Source organism: Oxyura jamaicensis, chromosome 7 (genome assembly GCF_011077185.1).
Source record: "Oxyura jamaicensis isolate SHBP4307 breed ruddy duck chromosome 7, BPBGC_Ojam_1.0, whole genome shotgun sequence".
In the NCBI taxonomy this organism is placed as follows: Eukaryota; Metazoa; Chordata; class Aves; order Anseriformes; family Anatidae; genus Oxyura; species Oxyura jamaicensis.
The window spans coordinates 13,835,730-13,861,173 of record NC_048899.1 but is presented as its reverse complement, the minus strand read 5'-3'; the positions used below and the strand labels follow the sequence as shown (position 1 = coordinate 13,861,173).

Here is a 25,444-nt window from a genome sequence, read left to right as displayed (position 1 = left end):
TTCTCCAGCTGTATTCCCATACCAATAACTTGGCAGTTCATTTTCCACAGTCAACCACAGCTTTTGTATTCAAGTGACTTCTACTTTACCATTCCCTCTTCCATGCACGGTTATCAAAATTACAATGGCTTCATGAATACTCCTAAGGAAGAGATCAAAAATGTAGGAAATGTGATAAAACAGATGTGCTCCTAACAGGTCTGTTAGGACCACATCTAACCCAAAACATTAGTGTTTATTCTACAACTGTTTGTTCTACACTATGTGGGCAGTCTTGCCCTTTTTGCCATTTAAAAGTAGCAATCTCATGTTATTACGGAGAATACCATTATCCTTCTGATTCTCTGTGGCAATTTAATTCCTGTCTTATTTCAGCAGCGCTGCCAGTTCCAGATTTTTTTTTTTCTTTTTCTTCTCCAAAAATCAGCATATTAGTTTAGCAGCCAAACTGCTTCTTGAGGAATTCCTAAAAGTTGGATTTTGTTTCATGAAAGTTCCTCATGTACATGAGCATACCTTGACTTCAGCCATTGCTATTAAAACACAGTTTGCCAATTCTTTGGGAAAAAAAAAAAAAAAAAGGAGTTAAAAGCCACAAAGCCCTAGAAAAACAATAACCTCTATTTTCTGAGGTTCTGCTGATTGCCCATCACTGTATGAGCTACACGCAATTGCTATAGTTTCTATTTTGAGAAACTTTAATCTGGCCTTCAGTGGTTCTCTAGAACCACATTTTGAACAAAGTAACCACAGCCTCTCACTTTCTTTCTAAAGAAGTACAACGAACTACTGAAAAGATATGATGGATTCATAACAAGGAAGACCTCAGAACTATTCCGTACTTTCCATTCAGTTTCACTGAGACATCCCATTTGATTCCTGCTATTTTTCAGCTTAACTTAACCAGTAAATTTCTGCTGATCAGTTCCCACATGCCTGGAGATGTTGCATGTAACTGAACTGAGCATCTACCTTACAAAGCAGGTCAAGGCAATCCTTTTTATCACTTTGCCTTGCAAAGCTCTCCTGCTTCATTTCATTCATTGACATGCAGCACTCTTTCCACTGAACATTTGATTTCCTGTGGATTGCCAACTATCTTTCTTTGTTTCCAACACTTTTCAGTGGGATCTTCTCAAACTCTTTTCCAAGACCACTTATTAAAAATGGCCTTTGTTTTATTTTCCTCTTTCTTGCTCCTGGTGATACAAAACCTTTCTCCTTTGCAGTTCTTTTTGTTTGGATTATCTGTAGCACACCTCTCATCTCTGCAATTATTATTATTTTTTTTCCATCTCCCAGAATATTTACTATTTGGCTCAGTAAAGTAAATGAATGATTCCTTAAAGTAAATGGAATAAAAGGCCATTTTCAAAGCAAACTTTGTAACAGGTGTGCCTCCCTAAGGCACCTGGGCATCCTGTTGACTGCTGTGGGGTCCTAGATGACATTAATGCAGATTTAAGACGTCTGCTGTAATTAGCCCAAGTTCACTTGGTGCTGAACCTGCCTGTGGCTGCTCACACAGTAATGACAGAATTTTGGAGCTGGTGACCTCTAGTGAGGGGCAGTATTGAATGAACAGATGTGACAAGGTCTCAGTATGTCATACCTGGATTTGCAAATAGATATCTGTTTGTGCCTTGAGGGTTTATCAGCTAATTTAGTTGCAAGCTTTCATAGGTATTTGCTTTCATTTTTAATTGCCTAAAAGCTTTTATAAATCTGACTCAAAGTTCTTAACTAGCGTGAGATAACACGCACATAGCAAGCAAATGGAAGATAATTTTTCTCTTTGCGATACTTAAAGCTTGCTAGTTGCAGGACACAAGATTGAATATATGTACATTAGTGATTACACGAAGAAGCCCCAAACAGAGTAAATCAGATGTAGGAAAACATACTAAAATAAAAATATCGAAGGGAAAATACTCCTTGCTGGGTCTCCTTTTTTAGGTCATCTAATCACTGTTAACAGCTATCAACCTGTATCAATCCCAGCTCTTTTATCCACTTAACTGAGTCAATGCCAATGCACTGTGTAGGCTGTATGTGTAAGCCTCTCAAGTTGCTGTCCATCAGTTACGTAAGGCTGATAATGTTATTCATGTATTCTATGGAGAGTCTGAAAATCCAACATTACTATAACATTGGTATTTTGCCATTGCAAGATTGCTGGAGACCTGTGTATTTAAATCAAGTCCTTGAACTTTAATAAGACTAGATACTCCTTTTTCCTTTACTATGCTTCTTACTGGTCAATAATTGACAGAGATGGGCATCTCTAGCAAGCTAGGAACTCTGCTTGTGAAGGGACTGTAGCACAAATACAGGGTTAGCTAGAGCAGGAGCAGGCAAACTGTTCTTGTTTTGTTCCTGTTCTTGTTTTGAACAGGAAATAGCCAGAGAAAATCTATCTGAGATAATTTACCATCTCAGGTGCAACCTTTCTCATTGTTCTGACTTTCTTAAAATAACTGCTTCTTTAGTATTCTGGATCACCTTTACACCGCTTTGTACAAGAAGGGCACAGATGTGTATTTCTGAGCAAGTCAGGTCAGCTGTAGTTCCTTCCCTGGTCCCCCTGTTGTTGCTTATGGGTTGTCATTTGTGGTTGTCCTCTGCTCCAGCAGCAAGCTCCTGTCCTCGCTGCCCCACATCACCTGGTGCAGCTGTGGGGAGCTGATGCTGCTTTGGCTCAGCTGCTGCCCACTCTCCTGCACAGGAGGTGAGGCACAGGGCTCTACTGCTGCCTCCTCTGAGCTTTGCTCACACGAGCTGAAGGGATAAAAGCTCTTTCCTTTCCCAGTGCCTCCATGACAGTTTCTTTGTTCACATTTCCAAGACAACACAATACATATAAATATATTTTAAAATGGTCGGTTTCTCTCTCTTCAGGGGTGTGCCAAACACTAGCTTGGGCCACCTCCTTGGTTGTTTAATGCCATATCTATCCCTTTTTATGTGTTCCCTGCTGCTTCTGTCTTTTTTGAAGACAAGATTTTATCCTCCAGTGACATCTTTGGTGGTTTGCTGTATCAGTATAAGCCTTCAGGGAGGCGACTACTTTATCTGTCCTTTGGCTAGGCCTTGCCAGGTGCTTCTGTTGTAGGAATTCCTATTGTTTCAGCAGCGTAGGCCCACAAGGAGTGAGGGAGGCTGTTCCTGTTTTTCTTTGTGGAGTTCCAGTGAAGTCAGCAGGTACATCTCCAGTCACAGTGGTATTGTTGGGGCAGCTTGTTACTCCTGGAAGGATAGTACCTGATAATACTTCTCTCCAGTAAATCAAAACAATGTATTTTCAACTACGTATTTTCTCGTGAGGGGGAGAGAACCACTTACACACACTATTTTTTTTTGCTTTCATTGTAGAATTGGACAACAAGAGCATGGAATATTTTATGAGAAAAAAATAGGCCTTAAAATTCGCCTCTCTCCTTGGAGGTTTATGTGGTTTCTATAAATACTTCTGTTCTTTGCGTTGCTTCAGAGGTCTGGAAGTTACAAGGAGGGGAAGAGCCCAGATCAGTGTGAGAGTTCTCATCAGTTATTCCTTGGAGGGATATTTATACTCTTTCTTCCAAACTTTAGTAGGACTCCATGCACAACAGGAGTGGAAAGTTTGGAAGTTTCTAAGTGGTTCCTCAGTGAAGTTTCAAAAATACTACTGCCTTTAACCAAATAAATGCTTTGCAGTTTCTGAAAAAAAAACACACCACAATTGTTTGTATCTCTTCACTGTTGTCTTATGATGCTGTTTGAAAATTATAAGAGATGTTGCTCATCCAATGACTGTTTTTGGACATGGCTAGTGAAGAACGTGGGACTGACTATTATTTATCTGAGTCGGGAATAAGCCTCTGAAAGTCAGTGAAATAACACCGGTTTAAAAAAAAGCAGAGAAGTAAATGAAATGTACTATTTAATTATCCACCTGAAATCAATGTGTAACAGATGCATCTCAAATTGGTTTATAACTCCCATAGGGGATATTTTATATCTTGAGCAGAAAAAAAGTTTCCTGGATAAAGAAATCAAATTAAATATTTCTGAGGAGCATTGGGATTGTTTTAAATCAGTGAGCCTCTTCTATATTTTTCTGCAAGATCCTGAATACTTAATGATATTAGCCATTTCTGCCAATTGCATCAGATGGGAACCTATCATCTGTGTGACATCGTTGTTACAGACTTTTTATACCTTCGTAAGACTGAACACAGATAAAGCTGTCCAATTAAAACCATACTGAGATATGCATCTGCTACCTTATGCTCCTTCCAGTCAGCATCTTGAGGACCCTCATCCTCAGGGGTCCAGCCCAGCCCAGTGGCCGGCTGCGACGGCAGCAGCTGGCCAAGCTCCGGCACGGTTACTGCCACTTGGCACACGCCTCTTGCTTGGCTTCTGGCGCAGCTCTCGCTCTGATTGAAACAAACACAGTCACTGAGAGAAGTCTGCGATATATTTGATTATTTGGCTGCTGCCTGAGAAACAAAGATTGTTGCTGATTCACCGAGTGAGACAGGTGCTACTTACAAAGTACAGGAGGTGCATTGCTAACTTGGGTCTGTGCTGAGCAGGCGAGGAAATCCTCCCCTTCGCCCTCTCCAAAGCCCAGCCTTGGCTGTACAACCGGGTGCTTAGGTCTGCACTTGAAAGACAGTGCTGGCAACATGCTGTGCGGCTGGCATACCATTTAGCCCTCAACCCTTGTGCTGTTTACGTGCACTTAATTGTCTTTCTGGCAGACACACCGAGTTCAGCATCAGATTTTGACACGGGCATGCTGCTATCCCGAAGGATTTGCTGAGCGGGCTGTCTTGCAGCTGCTGCATTTCCCACCAGTTAAATTGACAGCTACCTACTGTGTGGAGTTGCTAGGAGAAGGTGAACAGTCATCATTACAGCATACTCCTTCAATAACAACCTGTAGAGCTCTCTGATTTCTCTTCTGCAGGGATTTATACTTGTCTTCACTGTCGACTTAGCATTTGTTCGGTCATTTTCTTCTCGAGAGGCTGGTAGATATTTATTCCTTAAGAATCAATTCAGGATCAACTAAAGAGAAGAAAGTGCTGGCATTTGAACACGCGCTCTTTGTAGGGTGATGTGGCTGATACTGGCTCCTACCATCTGCTTTTCTATTGCAGCCTGTTTCTCCAACCTGCAGAGCAGAAGCCAGCCTTTCTTTCCTTCTGGATCGTTAAAACCATTCACATTTATCCTGCATGGCAATGAATTATAGTCCGTTTTAAGGAATCTTTTGTGCTTCTGTGCATATTCCTACAGCAGACAAAGTGCATGAGGAAGGAGCTTGTGCAGCCAGTCAGTAGTGTAGTAGCTGGCTCACACGTATGGATTAGACTCGTGAGGTCAGAGGAGCTGTGTGTGCTGCTCTGTGCTTGTGTGGGGGGGAAGAGTGGATTTGTCTATCCAAGTGAATAGCAATTCAGGCAGGATCATCCCTCAGCTGTTGTAATTCTGATGTGTTTTGATGTGAAATCTGCTACTGTCTAACGTGCGTGGATCTTCTGACATTTGTAGTGGACTAAGGAATGCTTTTACTTGCTGCTGAGCCTGACTGTAACTGTATCGCTGTAGGACAATAACGATGGGGGCTCGAGCGACGGAAACAACTCGGGAACTGGAAAGCACCTCTATAAAGTATCAAATAGGAGGACATGCAGAGAAAATGTGGCAACGGCTCAAAGGAATGTGAGTAGCTTCCGTCCTTGGCTTTTGTTTTCTTCCCCGGGAAAGACCGTTTTCATCTGTTTGTTAAAATGACTAATTAGCAAATGGCAGAGTTATCTGTAAGCTGTGAATAGTACTTGCTTTCATAATACAGTACCTCACCCTCTTATATGATGGCAGTTAGATTAATGTTGGATCCTGTGTAAGGTTCAATCACCTAATTTAAAAGATGACTAGTGAGAGTGGTTATCCAAATTGAAATGCAGGTAAGTCCTATCGTGTTAACACTCCCTTAGCTCTGATGTGATTTTGTAAATGTTAGCTTCAGAATCAGCATTACTGGAGCTGTTCCATCATTCCTGTCAGTGTATGTAGGTAGATATATGTTATTGCTGTTCCATAGGAAGTGTCAATACTTTGTCTTTTGAGACTGCAGGTAAAGATGCCTATGTTAAAAGATGCTTAAAGATGCTTAGCTATTAGGAGGCTGCTATGTCTCTGCCTTTTTTTTTTTTTTTTTTTTTTTTCCCTCTTAATTATTTTTGTACTTAGCAATACTGAAAGATGATTAAAGGACTACTTTAAGGGACCACCATGCACCTGCACTGTGTAATTCACTCTGCTCAAATGCAGATTTCCGTGTAGACTTTTGGACTTTTGGTGCAAGTGATCAGTAAACAAACGTCTGCAACTTGTCAGAGAGAAAATCCGTCAAACTAGTGTTCTAAATGCCTTAAGCTTCAATGCTTCATTAGAAATATTTGTCTGGTTTTCACTTTGAAAGCTGATGTCAGGACATTACAAATGAATGGACAAGTTATGTTTCTTGCTTTGGAAGCAAGGAAATTGCACTTATTTTATCTGGGAAGATTTGTAATAACGTTTCTAAAGGTATGCCACAGTTTCTATATATCCCTTCAGCTGTTGAAGGAGCAAGTTTGATTGAAAGCTATGGGTCACTTTTGAGTACTATGAGTGTTGGAGGCACTGGCTATGGCTCTACCTGTTTCCGCTGTGCATTGGGTAGAGATTCAAGCTGGCTGTGGAAAAGGGAGTCTTTGCCATCTGCTTTCTTTCATGAGAAAGTTTGTTTGCTTCTATGGAAAGTCACTTTCCAGTTGTGGTCACAGATTTATCACAACTTTTCTGTGATATCCTTTTGAATATTTGCTCTAAATACTATAATCACTCTGTTTTAGATTATGCATTTTGGGAACCATGTTGTCCCTAGAAACTTATAAGTGTACCCAATGGAGCAAATATTTTGCTCACTTCCTGATGCCACACATCTTGACTCTGACTTTCCACTACCAGAGACCTCCACCAGTTTGTGCAAACTTTCATTTATGTAGGGTCTAATCTGCTGCTTTTGTTCATTTTGTAAGTTCTCTATTAACGCCAGAGTAATAGCTTTCTTGTGTTGAAATGCTTTCTTTCAGAATTGTTCCATGAAACAAACCAATGTAAATACTAAACATTACAGACACTGAGTACAACATCTCCAGGAAATGAGGTTCAGGTTTCTTTAGGAGTCATTAAAACAATGGTTGGAATTTGTGTGTATCAAGATCAAATGGAGTTCAAGTGTTTGAAAACTGTCTTAGTTTGATGCCAGCTTCTTGACTGTCATGACTACAAGATAGCGCTAAAATACTAGCATTTAAAAGAAACAGGTTGTGTTATTGGATAAGGTCTCAGCTGACCATTTCTCAGAATTCCCAATGATTTCATTTCAGTCAGTTACCAGTCAACAGGAAACCACTGACCAGTCATTATTCTGAATATTGTATGGGAAAAGTTTAAAGAGTTGAATTTCTCAGAGCAGATCCCTGTACTCAATCTGTAGTAAAAACATCAGTCATTAAGAAAAAGGTTTAATTTTGCTGGTGCAGAGATATAGAAGTATATTTGTATGTGGGAGGAAAGATGGACAGATAAGCAGGACTGCCACAGAAAATGTCATTTGGGAAGAATTGCTTTATGAATTATTGTCAGTCAGGATAATTGTCTCATCTTAGGGAGGGAATTCTTAGTGTGAAGCCAAATTACACCCTTATAGTAATATAACTACATTGTAGGCAAGATGCAGTGTGAATTATGGAGCTGAATCTGTTCTTGCTGATACATTCCACAGGCCTGCAGAGTTTTCACCAATGTATACATATGATTTCAAAACAATTTTACTGTACTTTGCTAGTTGAGAGTGCTGATTGTCTTCTTGCAGGCAGGTCATTACTTCTGAAAAAACATTAGATTTCATTTAGGTAACTATCTGCAAAGTGTTTAAAAGCTGCACAGTAGGTCCTTACTTAAAACAAGATTTTATTTTCTGTTAGCGTTTTGGCTTCTCATAGTAGACATTTAGCTTTGGATTTGGCTGCAGAGTTCAGAGTTCCATATACATTTAACTATTTAACTTAATGTATTTTATTTATTTATTTATTTTATTATTTTTTGTAAATGTAGTTTGTTCTTTGAGATAGTTGAATTGAATATGATTAATGATGAATGAGAAATCATTATTTGAATGCCCTATAAGAAAAGCAGGGCATTGTGAATGAGCTTGGACAGTAGGGCCTTTCTACACAGTTTCTATTCTGTTCATTTGCACAGACCTTGCTAACTTAATGCTCTCCCTGTGTGCTGTGGTAAAGACTTGGATGTTTGGAATAACATGAAAGCTACATCCAGCTTCCACCCTGTCCATGTGGCCTTCCAGCCAATCTCTGCTTTCTGCACTGCAAGTCAAAATCCAACTATTATGTTTATGTTGAAACTGCAGCAGTGCTGCAAACAGGGGGTTTCTCCCACAAAGAGATTATTTTGGAATTAATAATTTGATCCTTAGAGTTGATACTGAGTTTATTGATGTCTGAATGTATAAAACAAGGTCACTGAAACAGGATTTACGGAAAGGAGGTGTGCACATTTCTGTCTTAACTTGAGCTTCTGGTCTTTGAATTCAGACATTTTCAATAGGCAGACTGCAAGCTTCCTCTGTTTTGTACTTCAGGGAGAAAGCAAAAACAAATAACAAGTGACAGCTAAATAAGTCATATAATAGTGTGGTTTTAATAATTCTTTGTTATGCAGAAGAGTGAAAGGAAAAGCCATGCAAACCATAGCTGGAATATGCACTGCCAGCCTCAGGGCAGTGTAATACACATTCCTCTCCAGAAGGAATCTCCTCACAACCTGGCCAGGAAGATGCTTCTCAGACCATTTAACGGCACTGAGTGCACTTCTCCCTTAGCCTTTCATTCTCTTTCAGATAGGACCTTACTTTAGGCAGAAACTAAGTCTCCAGATTAATTGTATTCTGGTGTCAGCAGGACTGGAAGATTTGCTGCCCACGAGAGCTTCTCTTCGGGCGCTGACAGAGCGGTAATGACATCTGAAGCAGCTTCTTTAAAGCATTTTGCTTCACAGCTCAGAGAACCAGATCTAAAGCAGAGCTCTGTATGCTCACTGGCTTTCCAGTGTTTGGTATTCTTAATCTGCAGATAGACTTGACTTAACCCTGTGTTCCTCATTATTCTGTGGAATGATGCATAGTCTGTTTACAGTATACCTTGGCTGTCTGCCACTGCACTCAATGTCACACACAGAACAGGCAGACTCCTCCACACCATACCCTTTTTTTGCAAGTAGGCATGTTCTTTGCAAGTAGTTTGTCTCCACCAGTGTTGAACCTAGTATTAGAAGTGAGTACCATTTTTTGAACTTTAACTTAATTAGTGAGAAAAAAACATGCTTTTCATAGATAAGTATATTTGCTAGCATTGTCTCCAAGAGTTTATAAAGTCTCTGAATGGAAAAAGTTAAATCCAACATCCCAAAAGTCTGGGGGACTGGAGTTCACTTATGTTTAGAATAGACTACTTCATGTAACTGTTACTGGTTTAAAAAGAGAATACATTCTATCCCCACTTCTGTGTGTGACAGAATATTTGCTGTTGCCTAAATCTTATTTGTTCTAACTTGGGTGGCAAAAGGGAGCTGAGGAAAAGCATAAGCTTCTTGCCTTACCTTCTTCCCTTTCTGTTCCTCTACATCCAAAAACAGACCCCATAGAGTTTTTAGACACTAAAAGAGCCTGACTCTCCTAGACCCAGTTTGTTGATCCTGGGGTGCTGCAGTGACAAGAGCCTATCACCGCATGTGTACAAATTTAGTAGTGGCAAAAAGTCACTGACCTGAGGAAACTTGACTTGATGTCAAGGAAAGTAGAGAAATGCCTTCCTCCACACTTGCTGAGTAAGAAGTGAGGATGCTTTTAAAAGCATCAAATGGAATCACAGATTAGCAGCCTGTTAGGTCTAAAAGAGACCAGAACTTTTGGGTAACTTTAGGTAGGGAACCTCAGTCAGTCATTCCTTCATTCAGACCATGAGAAACTAGTGGGAAAGCTATGAAAGCTCACAAAAAAAGTTAACTGAAGAGATCATCATTATCAAAACCTAAAGTTTTATGATATGAAGGTTTATCAATTTGTAAGTACTCAAGAATCAGAGGAGAAGAGCTAGACTTAGAGATGGAAAAATGCTAAAAAAATGATATAGAAATTGTCACTTGCAGGTAACTACATTAGGAACAGACTTATATATTGTTCAAGTAGCTTTTACTTGTAATGTTGCCTATCTTTGCTTTTTCCTAACATGAAAACTTTTCTTTATAGGAAAATCATAAGCTCTTTAAAAAATTCGAATGAGATCTATGTCTAAATGGAATTTAAATACAAAAAAAAAAAGCTGTTCTTTTTCAAATATGACTTAAAATGATCTGAAGAAATGATCAGAACAGAAAATTGAAGAAATTATGTAATGATTTAACTGGTGATTGATATGGATCCCATTAGTGTGATAATTACAGTAAGAAATGTTCCTTACAAGTTGTGAACTGCTTCTTTTCATACCCAAATCCATCTGTTTCTGTGACTGAGTAGTCAAGGTAAACAATTTACAATAATTCTGTAGCATAAAATATATATATATATCTAATTAAACTTAGAAAATGACAGATGTTATATTTTGCAATAACTAATTTAGCCATACTCAGTCACATAGCCTTTTAATAAATAGCAATTTAAAGAACTCTCTTATCCAGTCATATTAGTATAATAATAATATTTTGTTGTTAGAATTGAATTTCCATCACTATCATTTGCAGGATGCAGGGAACTAATTTCCCAGTGCATATTAATTTTCTCTGAAATGTCTAGCACCTAGCGGTGCTTTTGATGGATTAGAGTAAATGCTAGTCCTCTAATTTACTGTGGGTAGGTGAATTGCTGTGCTTATAGAAAGCTCTGCCAGAAGTAACTGCAAATAAAAAGAATGGTCCACAAGCCATAATTTGCCTGTGATACCACTAAGAACAGGAAAAGTCTGTCTTTACTAGTCTGATGGTCTCTATATGATATAACAGGGAGGTTCACAGTTTCCAGACCTTCAAATGTACACGTGCATACACGCCTCACATATGTGTCCAATTACAATTAAGTGCTTTATCTGAGAACACAGCAAAGGAAATTAAAGCTAATATTTTATGAAGCTGACTGCTAAGCTGCAATTAAATGAAATCTCAAATTTCTATCCTCTGTATTTTTGTTTAGCTTAGACTTCTACCTCTACTTATGCTACATCAAACACTTTTAAGATTTGCTAGAAGATACTTTCTCTGACTATTTAACTCATAAATGTTCAATTCAGATCTCTGCCTAGAAAGAGATAGCGTATCATCTGCTACTAAACTAATTGCTTTCCTCTTGTTTTGAACTCCTGCCAGCTACTTGTGCAGGGGCCTGTGTTTGCCCTGCAGGCCAAACAATTTTTATGAACATTTTTCAACAACCTCACTCTCCAGTTTAGATAGTACACACTGAAGCTTGCTGCCAAACTGTTACCCACTTCTCAAAGTTTTTGGTCAAAACCACTAATTATATAGAGTTGAAAAAACTCAAATGCCGAAATACCAAAATTACATAGTTACCAGTGGACGTTATAATAAAAATAGGCATTGACTTCCAAAAGAGAAACATAACCTCAGGTTTATCAAAATTGTCTGACAGAAGTTTTCCTGTAAGATGTCAAAATAATCGTTTAGTAGTGAACTGAGCATTAGCACTGCTCCATTTTCTGTGCATTTGCCATCCAGTCTGGCTTGCTCCTGATATCATCTCTGGAGGAGGGCTAGAACAAAACAGTTGCAGTTATTTCTGCAACCATTTACTGGGGACTGTCAGAAAACTAAGGCTGCAAAACAAGGTTAAAGATGTACTCTTTGGTAGCAAGTCCTCCTGGGCTACTGTGTCATCATTTTCAACTGGCAGGTTTTCTTTTTTTTTTCCAAATAAATGAAACATTCAAAGCCCCCCAGAAGGGAGCAAAACAACCAACCAACCAACCAAGAACCAAATGGGCTAACCAAACGGACTCCCAACCTGCAGAGCTGCGGAGTAGATATTGGGGAAGTTTGGATTTGTTTTTGTTTCCCTGTACCGAGTCACAGAATTTTTAAGGTATGGCTTCACAGGGAAGAGATATAGTGACAGTCAGAGCTTAATAGAAAATGAATCCTTTAATTTTACAAATGAGATAAGAAAACTGAGCAGTTACAACTAAAACAAGAGAAAGAATTGCTCTCCAATGTGGCTAAGGGAAGTTGAACAGGAATTAAGTACATCGATTAGAAAGTTACAGCTGACACCGAAGTGACTCAGCTTTCCCAGGTGGTAAAGCTGAACAATTAGGCAAGCAGTGTTGCAAACTAAACAAGCAAGCCATCTCCTTTGCTTCTCTTCTCCTTTAGAAAACTGCTTAGACTTGCTTGTAAAGCAAGTAAATGCATTCAATACCCCTTATGGCTGCAGCTGGTTGCCGAGTAGTCTGCGGCTCTAATCAGACACGCTCTCTGAGTACATGTATGCGAGGAATAATGATTTTAAATGAGTATGTGAACTAATCCTAAAACTCTGGGTGATTCTGGCTGTTTGCCAGCATATATCATTTCATATGGGTAAGTCAAATACCGTTACGTGATTTGTTGCATTAATTCCTGTGGATTCCCATAGAAAAGCAATTTCCAAACCGGTCTTCTGTGAGCTGTGCAAGTTTGTCAGCTACTTGGTCCTGAGAAATGTCACCTTTTTCAGCAGCCACGATGGATTAGGTTGCCTCCTCCAATTCATTGTTGCCTCCCAACTCTTGCCTCCGTGCTAGCTTTCTTAGCTGTGCTATTATGACCAGTTTCGATGTGCTGGGAATTCTTCTGGGTTAAAAACAGCCCAGTAATATAGATATAGATACATAGTATCCCTACTATTAATTTTAACTTGAATCAGCTCCTCAGTTGGACTCTTTGAATGTTTCCACACTCAGTTGCACCCTTGTGATGGAGGAAGCTGTCTGGCTGGAGGAATAGCTGGTGATGAGGTGAAAGGATTCAGCCAGGCTTGAGCTGGTGCAGTTTTCCAGCAAAAGAATTGTAGTTTCACGTTGCTCTTAAGTCTGTGATTCTGTGATATGGTAAATCCTAGTCTAGGATCCTGCTATTAGATCAAAACGTGCCATAAGGTGTTGATGCAACATGAACTGGTGCTGAGGGTTCAAGTTTGTTCCAGTATTTTGCAAGCTTAAATTTGTAGTAGCATATTTTATGAAAATCAAGTGTTGCCCACGTCACTCCAGCTTTATGATGCCTCAGATAACATCTGTGCTCCTGTAGCCAACAGAAAGCTGACCTGAAAGAAGTCCAGTATAAACATCCATACTGTGTACTTTGGCAAATGCAGTACAATTGTAATCACATATTTGCACCTCAACTGGATCAGTTAAGTACTGCTAGGTAACCTATAACCAACAGTCACAGAACTGTAACCTAAACCCCCTAAGCCTATTGTTTACCTGTGCTTTATAAAGTCCCTTGACACCACTGGCAATGTTTTGGATGCCTGTAAAACCCTCCAGAACCCTCCCCTTCCTTTCTTCTCCCCCCAATAATCACCACCACCATCACCAAACAAACAACAACAAAAACCAGCCACAATAAACTGCTGCATTAAAAGTTTGATTCTTCTTGACCAGAATGCTCAGACACGGCTGACATCGTGCTCTTTATGGTCTGATGAAAGCGGATGGTGATGTGGTTTGTTATAGGCTCTTTAGAATGAGTAAGAGAAGAAATGCTCAGCTGAGTCAGAATCATAAAACAACAAAATAAAAGAGTGTTCCAAAATGTAAATGTATCAACATTAATGCCATTCCTGAAAAGTTTTTAGAACTTCTAGAAATCAACAGACATCAACAGGTATCTGAGAAAAGGCAATTCTGGCTTTCTGCAGGCATGCAGCAGTAAGGCTTAGTAGTTCAAGCTACTTGTTCCTTGTCAAAGAAAAAGAAAGCAGTTATATTTCTTGAATGCATGGGTGAGAATAGAGCTTCTGTAAAATCTAAATTTTACATCTAACTACAAAAGTTAAATCATAGGCATGGCACAGGAGTGGGCCAGAGTGCTTCTCTATTGGCCAATTTCAGCAATACATCAGACTTTTAGGCCTTTCAGAGAAGCTGGTATAACTTTAAGCATCATCTGCTGGAGAACAGAAAGATGAATGAGACATACGTTAAAGCATTGCTTTTTCCAGAACTAGTAGTTCTACAAATATCCTTCCAAAGAAGTGGTGTAGTGTTTTTTGTTGGTGGTGGTGTTTTGTTTGCTTTAAGAAGTAAGAGAAAGGAATGGTCTTTTGCTCAACTATTCCTCCCTGATCTTATACTTGCTGCATGATGGCATAAATATTTGTAATCACAGTCATTCAACATTTTTGTCTGTTTTTGTTGCTGTTTATTTAATGAGCTTTTCAGCCTTACAGACTGTTGGATTACAGCAGTGCAGCTTTCCAAGCAGAATGCAGATATTATTTGGTGCAGTGTTATTTAACAGGGAGAGATCTAAAGGAATATGTTTGTCTATGCAAATGCTTATGCTCCATTATCTATTGTTTGACATTGGCTGCAGTTTGTTTGACCCAACCCTTCTCCAGACTTTTGGCGCCCCTGGGAAAATAAGTAGCCTCCATAAATATTATGTTGACATTTAATTGTTGTGAATTTCTCTGATAAATAGTGTTAGGAGGCACTTGCATTTGAATGGTTCACTGTTAGTGTAATTTATGCCAGAAAGACACTAAGGAACAGACTACCGGGTAGTATTTACTTCTTTCTTTTGTTCGTATACAGTACTGAGCTATTGTTCTGCCTGGGTAAATTTAAATGAAATACTATTGTTGGCTTTTTCTTTTTGGTGTGTCATAATCTGCAGAATTTATTTGAAGAATCAACATCGAGTTACCTGCAGTGCTGTGAGTTTGTGCTTTTTTTTTTTTTTTCTTTTTTTCAATTTGTTTTGAATATTTTCTTTGTTGTTGATGTTTGTATTATCTCCTCCACCACGTACTTATTTTCAGTGTCTTGTTTTATGACTGTACGTCTCATGGCTACTAAGACACCTTCACTAACCATAACGTCAGTTAGTTTTTAGAGAGAAACCAGGTTTATGGGAAAGTCCTATAACAGCCAATGGCAGTGAGATGGAGATACCGTAGCCTTTTCCCTGCTGAATAGTGCTGTGACAAGGAAACTCCATTTTAGTGTTGTATTTTAAATAAGTGGGACAAAAATGAGACTTCAAATTTATTTACATGTGATGTGTGTGTTCCTATAGTTCTTTAGGAGTGTTTTACAGACAAATAAAGGTTTTATCCTGTAAAGCTGAGCTTGGATACAAGCTCAAGTTAATAATGAGAAGAAAAGTATGTCTTAACCTCCCCTTATAGTGTATATATTTGATGATTTTAACAGTGCCACATTACTATATTGCACTGGAAAGTGTTGGGCTTTTCCTTCCTACTCCACCATGAAGCCTTCTCCAAACCGTATAACTGTTTTGGTTTCTTGAATGAAATAGTACATGTATCTTTGAGAGCAAAAGTGCAATCATTAAATGATAGGAAGTAGTACTTAAAATGGTGAGGGCATAAGTAAGAAGAGCGAAAATGATTTATACCATTTGAAATAAGTTTGTCTCTTCTGGATACTTTCTGGTTTGTGTGAGTTTAGTCAGAAGCATTATGTGCTTAACTTAAAATGTCGTAGGTAAAACCACTCGTTTATTTGGGCCTTTTGACTTCGAAGTTCTGAGCAGATTGATTCAATATTGTTTTTCTCTGGAAATATTTAACAATATTTGTCAAGCACATGTCAAAATGAAGAATGTTAATAACATACACATTTGAATAGTTTAGTGATAACTGTGAGGAAGCTTTGCCTCTAAGAAAGAATTTACTTCTATTTTTATTTTTCCTCTTGAATAGTTTGGTTAGACACTGTCTGTCTTGCGCAAGCTAGTCATCAGGGATTCCTTCTCATCTTGATTCCTACAACACCCTACTCTTCCATAAACATTTAAGTATGTAACGTGCAGAAGTAACTAGGAATGAAAGTGTTAAAACATCTTGGTTCGACCCACTTCCAAACCTACATAACTGGTTTCCTGGCTTTGTAATTAAAAAAGTATGATGCATACTTAGTAGTTTTCCATGGTTAAGTTCTGTTGGGGAAGAAATGAAAGAATGGTAATAAATTTCTGGCCTGTTGAAACAGAAGATCAGAGAAGACTTATGGCCTAGGCCTTATGATTTCTAATTCTGCTTTAATATACCAAAACTTTCCCCTTGCCTTCACCTCTAACGTATTTTATTCTTCAATATTCCAAGAACATGCCCATATACCCCTGCTGTGGATTGAATGTGGTACATATGCTGTGTGAAACTGAATTTTAGCTAAGAGAAAAATGGTTTATCTGCATAGCAGACAGGGAAAAAGAAAGTTTAAAAGTGAACATACAACAGCTGCTTGTCTGTTTTAGAGCTGGATATGGGGTAAACACAGGATATGAGCATCCCCGAAGATTATGACAGTTTATAGCTGAATCCAAACTTTCTGAGTTGTTCCTATCACTGTTATAGCCTGAACCAAAGTCTGTGCTCAAAAACTTAGAGACCTTTAGAAGACTAATTTGTGTACAAATTTAATGGAAGTATGACAATGCATGTCCTGATGTATAAAATAAACACGGTATTAGAATTCATATGGAAAACCTTGCCTTTGACTTGGCTCTCTAATTGTATTTCTGCTTTTTCATTGGAAGCTTGCGTATCTATTAACATACCATGCCAGATCTGCTGTAGACTAATTGAATTCTGCAGTAACAAAAATGCCCTGATTTATTCATGTTACCACTTTCTGGAAAAAATTAGGTGTCTCAGGTGAGCGTATGCCATATCGAGTCATCTCTGTCACCTATTTCTCCACTGAGTTATACTCAGTTTTGGCAAGATTCATTCTGGATATGGGAGACAGTCAAACACATCTTATTCATGAGGTCCTATTTAGCCACCTAGCACTGTGCCGATCATCTTTTCTATGTGATGAAAGACTATAACCAGAATGCTGTTTTGTGTAGCTTAAAAATATCCTTGTGTTCACATTGAAATGAAAACAAAATGTAAAGACTGTATAATGAGTTAGTGAAAGTGTGTAATTTCCTATGAGTTTTACTGAAGACCTTTTAGTTTGAAAGTTTAGAACATTTTCAACATCAGTTCAATATTAAGATCATCTCATTGCTTTGGGAGAGGAGGATTCGGAAGTTGCAGAGTCCTTGAATCATGTTACTATTTAGGGATACATGATTATTAATAGAACTCGATTTTTAAATACTTTTCAACCTTTACTTAAAAAGTTAAATGTAATCTCAAGTTCATTCTTAGTTTGAATGAGCAAGGGAACAGAATAAAACCTTAGGACTTCAGTTTCAGTAGAGGAAGGTTTCAAAGGGAAGGATCTTGAGGAAAAGGTAAAATTCATAGAAGTTTGGAGATTTACTACATTTTTTCATTCCAAGTAATGAAAAACAGTATGGCATCTTTACATACTGCGACTCTGCAATGAAGTGGCCTCAGAAGGATACTGCTTAAATCTCTGTAACAACAGCGTAAAGCCTCACAAGTGACAACAGATGTGATTTCTCACAGTGAAGTGCATTCTTATGATTTGACAATGATTAACATTATGATGATCCTCTTGGCGTGGAACTGAAATTTTTCTACATTGTACAAGCTATATTAAATCCATCTTTAGCTGGCACCCATGCCTTACTGAAATTGGCAGGCTACCACATGCATGGGACCAATTCCAGCTTTCTTCATGGGCATGAGTGCAAAAATCTCCATATGATGCTTCACCGATGAAAATTATTTGATGATTCCCACAAGGAGGCTGCTGCATAATGCAACTCTGTATCTCAGAAAAAAGTGCTTTGTGGCCCAGTTTTGGATTCTACTTACCACCTCAGCCATCTTTTATCCAATCCATTAGGATATAATAATATTTAAAGGCACTATAGTTTCTGGTTGTACTGTGACTTTGTAATTCCATCTGAAAGATCAGAAAATCTTGTAGCTTTGTGAGACTGCAGTTCAGAGATGTAAGAAATTGTCAAGCTCTGTCAATTCATTTCATCTGTGAAAGCGTGGTGTTGGACTACAGCTTCTGTTGAAATGGACAGAATGAAAGACGTTTGAGGTTTTTGAATTAGAAAAAATAAATATAGTAGTTTTTGAGGCTGATTTATCATGATACAGTTGATGGTATGCCCGTAGACCACAGAACTTCAGCCTGTGATTGTTCCATCAAACTCATAATTTAATAAAATTAACCTGGTTCTGGTCTCACTTATGCCAGTTTAATTGGAGGCTATTGAATTACATCACAATAAATGAGAGTTTAAAAGAGATTTACTTATTGTGACAAAAGATTGAAGTATTTTGTGGATGCAGTGGAATTTGGCTAAGGTTTATTGGTCACTCTTTTTTTCTGAACACTGGGTGATGTCAAGTATGTTGTAATTTTTCAGTTAGCTGTTACTGCAAGTGATTCTTCTTCTCCTGCATTGCTAAGTGAGCATGCCACCTGCTAGGAAAAGAAGGATTTCCCAAGGCTGCTTTTTTTTTTTTTTTTTTTTCCCCTCTTTTTTTTTCTTCCCAAAAGGAAAGGAACATGTTTACTTCCCTTTGTCTATCACCTGTCTGGAGCTAGAAGGAATAACACAGAAACAGACTGCCACAAATTTGCTATTTATTGCCATGATTTTGGGTTTTTGCCACTCCTGCTAATGAGCTTTGTTTTTGCAGACAGACAGTAAAGGTGGGCCCCTGTGTTCCCATGCACTTGATTGCATCCCAGTTTGTCATGAAATTTCTTCTTAACAATAAAATCAGCAGACTGTAAGTTGTATTGTGATCACCACAAGTAGATCTCATCATTTTTAAAGCAACTGTGAAGCTTTCACTATGCAGTTGATGGGAATTAGACACTGAAAAAAAAAAAGTCAGTTGCAGAGCATCATCCAGGCAGTTGATAACAAAGCAAATGGTAGAAATGAGAACTTCAGACCACTGCAGTCATACATCTGGATACCTTCTGCACTGTGCTTTCCAGCTCTCTTCTAGTGCTAGGGTGCTTCATTTTAAAATTTTAATTTAGTGGTTTCTCTGTTGTCATTTGAAGAATGAGAATAGAAAGGAAGGGAGACACAGATGGGAAGGGACAGTTTATCTATATACCCCGCTTAAACCAAATATCTACATTGTAATCCCTTCTAATGTAGCATGCAACTAGCATGATATGCACAATATTGTACAGTGTTTGATATGATAGAAGCCTATACTACGTTAGGTGATGAAGCCTTAAATGTTGCACTTACATTTTTGTAGGTAGCTGAAGGCTTCTCACTGTACATGCTCAGCGCTGCTAAAAGTGTCTAACAAATAAAAGTTAGTTTTGTTTTTTCCCTGCTGAGTTGCCTCAGAGGAAAGTGTCAGAAGCACAAAAGCCTTTGTTGCTTCACTTCATGATTAAATCCAGCCTTTCCCATTGAAAGAGCTCTTTTCTTTGCGTTATTACCCTGTTACAAAATGTCTCTCTTCCCATCACAAATATTTCAGTTTCCCCATGCTTCTCTTCCTAATTAACATTGAAAGCTATTCCTAACATTGAGTCTAGAAGCTGCCATGCCTTCAAGTATAAAGAATTAAACTCAGCAGTTACATATTTAAATGAGATGTTTTGCTCAGTAAACTATCTATGTACCAAAAGTAAGCTGTTAATGAGCAGAGGTAGGCTACCATTTTTATTTTCATTATCTAGAAAGTGCCGATGCCTACATTTGTGATTGCAGCTACCCAGATTGCCATATCTGTGTAAATGAATTATGAAAGTGAAAACGAATTAAGACATTATCTGAGCAGCAATATATTGCCAATTATAATGATGTGGTTATTCAATTATAACACTTCCATTTGGGCTCATTGTACTCCAAGGTAAGGTACCTTTTTTTTTTTTTTTCCTGTTTACATTAAAACTTTCCTAACAAATATGGTAAGCCTAAAAAAATCTTATTTATGCTTTGGGAAGAATTAACACCAGAGGTTATGTTGCTTAGCTTTGTCAGCTTCAGTCCACAGCTATGGATACAAAAGCCTGTGCTTGCTTTTCTTACCTTCACACCTTATTGTGGAAAGAAGAGTTACTTTGAAGGAATCCAGATGCTTTCAAGGCTCTGGTTTATTAGTACAGTTAAAGGGATCGTGGCATGGAATAGGAATGGACTGTCAGAGCTGGGCTGGAAGTAGTAACTCACTGCTGAAACTGGGATATTGAGAAACAAAATCCCTATTTTGTGTTGAAAAGATTTCCCTTCACTGAAGCTGACAAAAGGAAAGGAAATGTTATCCCCAGTGCCACTAACTGTGCTGCCAGTGCTGGAGCTCTGCTAACAGCAACATACGATCGCCTCCCTCCCTCAGTGCAACTGCAACAATAGAACACGCTGAATCAAAGATTTGGGGTTTTACATTCGCTTGGCACCATGCTAACTTAATCAAGAATGAACTTGCTCAAGGATTTTTTTCCACAGAAATAGGACAACAAGACGTGCTGGTACCACGCCCAGAATATGACTCACAAAGAGAAAGCAGCAGATTTTTTTTTTTTCTTTTTTTTTCCTTTCACAAAATCTCTCACTTCCTTTCAAGGTTATGCACTTGTTTTTGTTTCTAAATGTGTTACTTGATTCTCTTCCTATTAATGTTTGGAAAAACAGTCTTAAAGGTAGATGGCAGTAATAATTCTGGAGTGGGCTATTCCCCCCCCTCCGTTCTTCCTGCAGGATAAGCATTACATTCTTTCTGGGTTTGGTCACTTCAGTACAACATGAAATCCTGACATGACTGCAAGCACTCTTCACTCCTCACTAAAAGTGTGAGTTCTATCAAAACAGACTAAAAGATACCAATAGACTCTATCTCAGCATTCATTCATTAGCATTAGAAGTATTGTGACAGACAAGTCTCCTCTTGATGATAAGGTATTTCAAACTTAGCCTAAACCTAAAGGCTAGCTTTTCCCGCTGTGCAGGTGCTTGTCATTTTGGATCAGTCAGCTTCTAAAAAATTTACTGCTCAAATCACCCTCCTCTTAAAAACGCTGATCGATATCTTTGTCCTACTTATTACAGAATGATTAGGTTGCAAAGTCACACTTAGTAGCAGTAACTTGGTATAAACTAGATCGTTGTTCCATATTCTTGTGAATGTAATATTTTCTGTCTGTAGTACTTCGTTATGACCGTATTGCTCATTCTGTCTGTAGACATGGCAATCAAACAACTTCTCAAACATTTCAAGTAGTTCTGTGAGCTCCAGTAACACCAAAACTTTGATGTTTCTGGGACTTTTAAACAAATAAATACGAGAACTAGTACCTGACCTAGAATAAAGGCTTAATTTTCAGTTTCAATTGATTTAGTTTTGGTCATGTCACTGTGTTTTGCTTCTTTTAACCCTCATGTCTCAGAGAAAGAGATTTGAGTGATTGGTGGTGCTGAGGTACTTCTACAGTAAAATCTGGTAAGTGAAGCTAATACACTTCAGATAAGCTTATGTAAATGGGGTTTCAGGAAATGTACACTTACTGGCTGGATGGCTCATTGCTGTACTATGCAGGAAGTATGACAAGTTATTTAAAAAGAACAGTTAAGAAAAAATGGATCAAGGAAAATATATATTGGAAATATGAAATATATATCTTAACACCAAATTACCAGGATTTGTTTATAGGCGCAATATTTTGCTTCAGGCAAGAAAGAAAGGAGCAGAAAGAAAGAAAGGAGCAGAAGGAGTTGCACACGTTCATGTTACTACCACGGGACACATTTCTGTGTCTCTGTGACTACTGTTGATTCTGGATGATATCACGTATACCGAATGATGGATCAGAGTTGATGTTTAGTGAGGTTTATAGCTGAGGGCTATACACTGTTGATAATTCCAGTATCTGCAATGTCAGGGTTGATTTCTTTGCTGGCTTTTCATTTTAAGTAGGCTTCCAACTTATTATTTTTTCTTCAATGTCAAAGGTAGCAAAACCAACTAACCAAATCACCTGACTAGCAAGTTATGTTGAATTTTCCTCATATCTGCTCCTGCTTTCCTCTGTACTTTCTGATTATTCTGTGTTTCCCCCAGTATGCCTTTATGAGACTTTGTTTCTGTGTACTGACTTCTATGGCCTCCAAAATTCAGAGTCTCTGGTAAAACTGATTAAAATTTTAAAATTCTCATTCCATAAAAAATGGCAAATTCTATTGGGCTCTTATGAGACTGTAAGCTGTTACAACATTGTGATGGTCATTCATCTTTTACTTTTCTGATATTTTACAATATTTATTTATAATCAGTAAGAGTTCCAGAGAAATGTTATTCACTTGTTCAGGTGGCTTATTGAAATGGGACTTGGCCAAGTCCACCTTGCAAAGACATGGGAGTCGTCTGTAGTTAAAGATGACAACACACTGGGGGAATAAATTCTCTCCCCTTCCCTCCCATCCTACAAAAAGAAAGATTTTGGACAGTGGCCAGATTTGAAAACTAGATATACATAGGGTTCACAGAATGGATATTTTATTTCAGTTTTTGCTGGTTGGCTAATAAACACAGTCTTTACAATAAGAAGTTTTTATAATGGATATAGGTGTGACATCACAACCTTCCACCCTCTGCATACTCACATAGACTCGCATCTCATTACTGTCTAGCTATTAATTGTATGTGTCTGGGAACAATGATTGCTTCAAGTTCTAAGCTGTCAATATGACTTTCCCAGATGAACATCCAAGTAGGCGTAAATGTCATGATAAGCACGCTGTCTTCATGTATCACAAAGTTATTATCTCCTTATTGCTGATTCTTATATAACTATGCTTTTGGCTGATAAAATAGAATAAATAATTACTTTTTTTTTCCATAACTAACTGTTCTGATATGTTTTGATGTGGGTGAAAATTCCTCTTACTAATAGTGATATTTTTTCCTTGAAAGTCTGGTAAATCTGAGTGATACTTTTTCACATATTGTTGTTTGAAGGTGAAATTTAGAATGCTTTAGAGCAGTTAGGTAGGTGAGGTTAAATGAACCAGTATCAGTTACATTCACCAGCATCAACTGACTTTCAAAAAGTGTGGAGAAAGAAATTGAATGGAATTATTTTATTTAACAAAATGTAAGAAGGTAAGAATAATCATTACAGACAGGGGCATTGCATACTTCATGTACCAAAAATGTATCTGAGTGGCTGGAGAGAAACTCATCCACTGTTTTTGAAAGGTAAAAAACCTTTTAAAACATAATATTTTTATTCATTTTTTCTGTCACTTTTCTGAAATGCAATAACATTAGACTCATAATAAACAGCAGAAAAGTACAAAGGAATAATAAAAAAGTATGGATGAAATTGTTTGTTTAGACAAAAATTGCAAACTAAACTAACATCAAAATATGCCACAGATATACCTGAAAATATTTTATGTGCTAATGCTGACTGGGAACTCTGTGACTGACTGGGCAGTGAGGTGCTAGGAACTGTATTTGATATAGCTTTTACCAAATAAAAAAAGTAATTTTTATTTTTATATTGAAATTAAATGCATTTTTTCAACACAGTCCATAGTCATTAATATTTGGAATTAACTTTCAGTATTTGATAATATTCAAATATTTGTGTCGGTAGTCTTCAGGACAGCCTAGCAAATATTTAAGTTTTTTTAAATGGTTTTATGCACAGTTTTTTTCACATCTTTCCTGATGCACTTTCTGCTATGTACTTGTATGGAATGAGATTGGTGGATATTTGGTGTTCTTGGAACATGCAAAAATATACAAAGGTAAAGACAGTAACATAGGCAGTCTTTAAGCTTTTTCCATGGAACATTTTCATGTGTAGGTTCCTCTTGTGCACGTGCTTCTCTTTGTAGGTGTGCGTGATAGAAGTGAATTCAAGTCTCCAATAACACAAGCCTTTGAATTTCAATCATTTGTTTTCTGTCTAATCCTAAGCATTTCAGAGGATAACTTGTTAAAGCATGCCATGCCATGTTTGTATAGATAAATATAGCTTTTATTTTTGTGCATATATGAGCTATCTATAAAAGAAAAACAAAGACACCCCCAACACCCACTCCTGGGATTTGGCAGCAGCACAATTTATGTATATGTGTAAAAGGAAACAGAATATAACAACACTTCTCTCACCTTAAATACTCCCTCTGGCTCTGGCTGTGCTCTTGTGCAGATTATCAGAATGCATGTTTGCAAGTATCCATATTTTTAAAGAGGTTTGAATTATCTGTGACACATTATGTGCATGAAGTTACAGTACTTCATGGACACTCAACACTTTCTTCATTTTAAAGGTTGAAATTAGTCTAACTGTACTTAGGCACTCCTTAGAACAGAAGTGATTGGGATATACATTTTCTCAAGACACTTATAAAGTAAATCTAAAACTGAAAAATTCCATATGTGGAGGTTTGAAATTCCTAGGGATTCGCATACAGGTCACATGCACAAAACAGAGGACGTATCCAAAAACACTGGTACAAACACTGGGTTACATTAAGCCTTTCTCTGAGCCTGTTCATACCAAACCTGTTTCTTGAAGTGTAACAGACTATCAATAGCTCCAGGCAAATTAATCAGTAAATAGGCAGTGCACATTCTGACAAAGTGTGAAAACTGCACTTTCCAGATAGGTATTATTAGTGCAGAATATCCCAGGAAAAAAATAGGGAAAAAAAGAAAAGGAAAAAAAAAAATCCTTGCAAAGGAAAAAGCAAGGTCAGTAAGCTCCTGTATGAGTTTTATGCTTATAAGCACTTATAATTATTACTTAGAGTACAGCAGCTGAAAATATTTTAGAAGTTTCCAGGAGTTAGTCTCTGCTTTTTAGGTTGCATGCTGCTGGTGTAGCTGCTGGGTGGTGCTTCTTTCCAGGAGGCAAAATCTGACCAATGTGGTGAAATACAGAATACTGATAATCAGAGAAAAACAAACAAACCAACAGAATTTAAATACAATAAAGGCTTGGGGTACAATAAAGGCTTGGGGTACGTGAACTTATAGGCTGTCAATACTTGTGTTCTGTAATGTTTACTCCTACTCCAAGCAAGACTTTTTTTTTTTTTTTTTTTTTTTTTTTTTTTTTTAACAAGGTCTTTCTTGTAGCTTTATGTCTTTTTGTGTCAGGGTCAGGAGCAGATGCTTGAAATTTCTAATCTCTTCTTGTCAGATCAGTGC

General features: G+C 37.9%; 1 protein-coding gene across 11 annotated transcripts in view; it reads left to right on the top strand.

Moving 5' to 3' along the window:
* The window catches only part of PDE1A (phosphodiesterase 1A), a 209,032-nt gene that overhangs the window by 51,651 nt on the left and 131,937 nt on the right, over positions 1-25,444 (top strand). For 3 of the 11 annotated variants that reach the window (XM_035331261.1, XM_035331262.1, XM_035331260.1), the window contains exon 2: positions 5,602-5,715. In XM_035331261.1, coding sequence (XP_035187152.1) covers positions 5,602-5,715 — 114 coding nt within the window. Of the gene's footprint in view, positions 1-4,740; positions 5,022-5,114; positions 5,373-5,499; positions 5,519-5,601; positions 5,716-25,444 lie in introns of those variants that run through there. The other 8 variants (XM_035331258.1, XM_035331259.1, XM_035331265.1 and 5 more) reach the window with 7 other exon arrangements.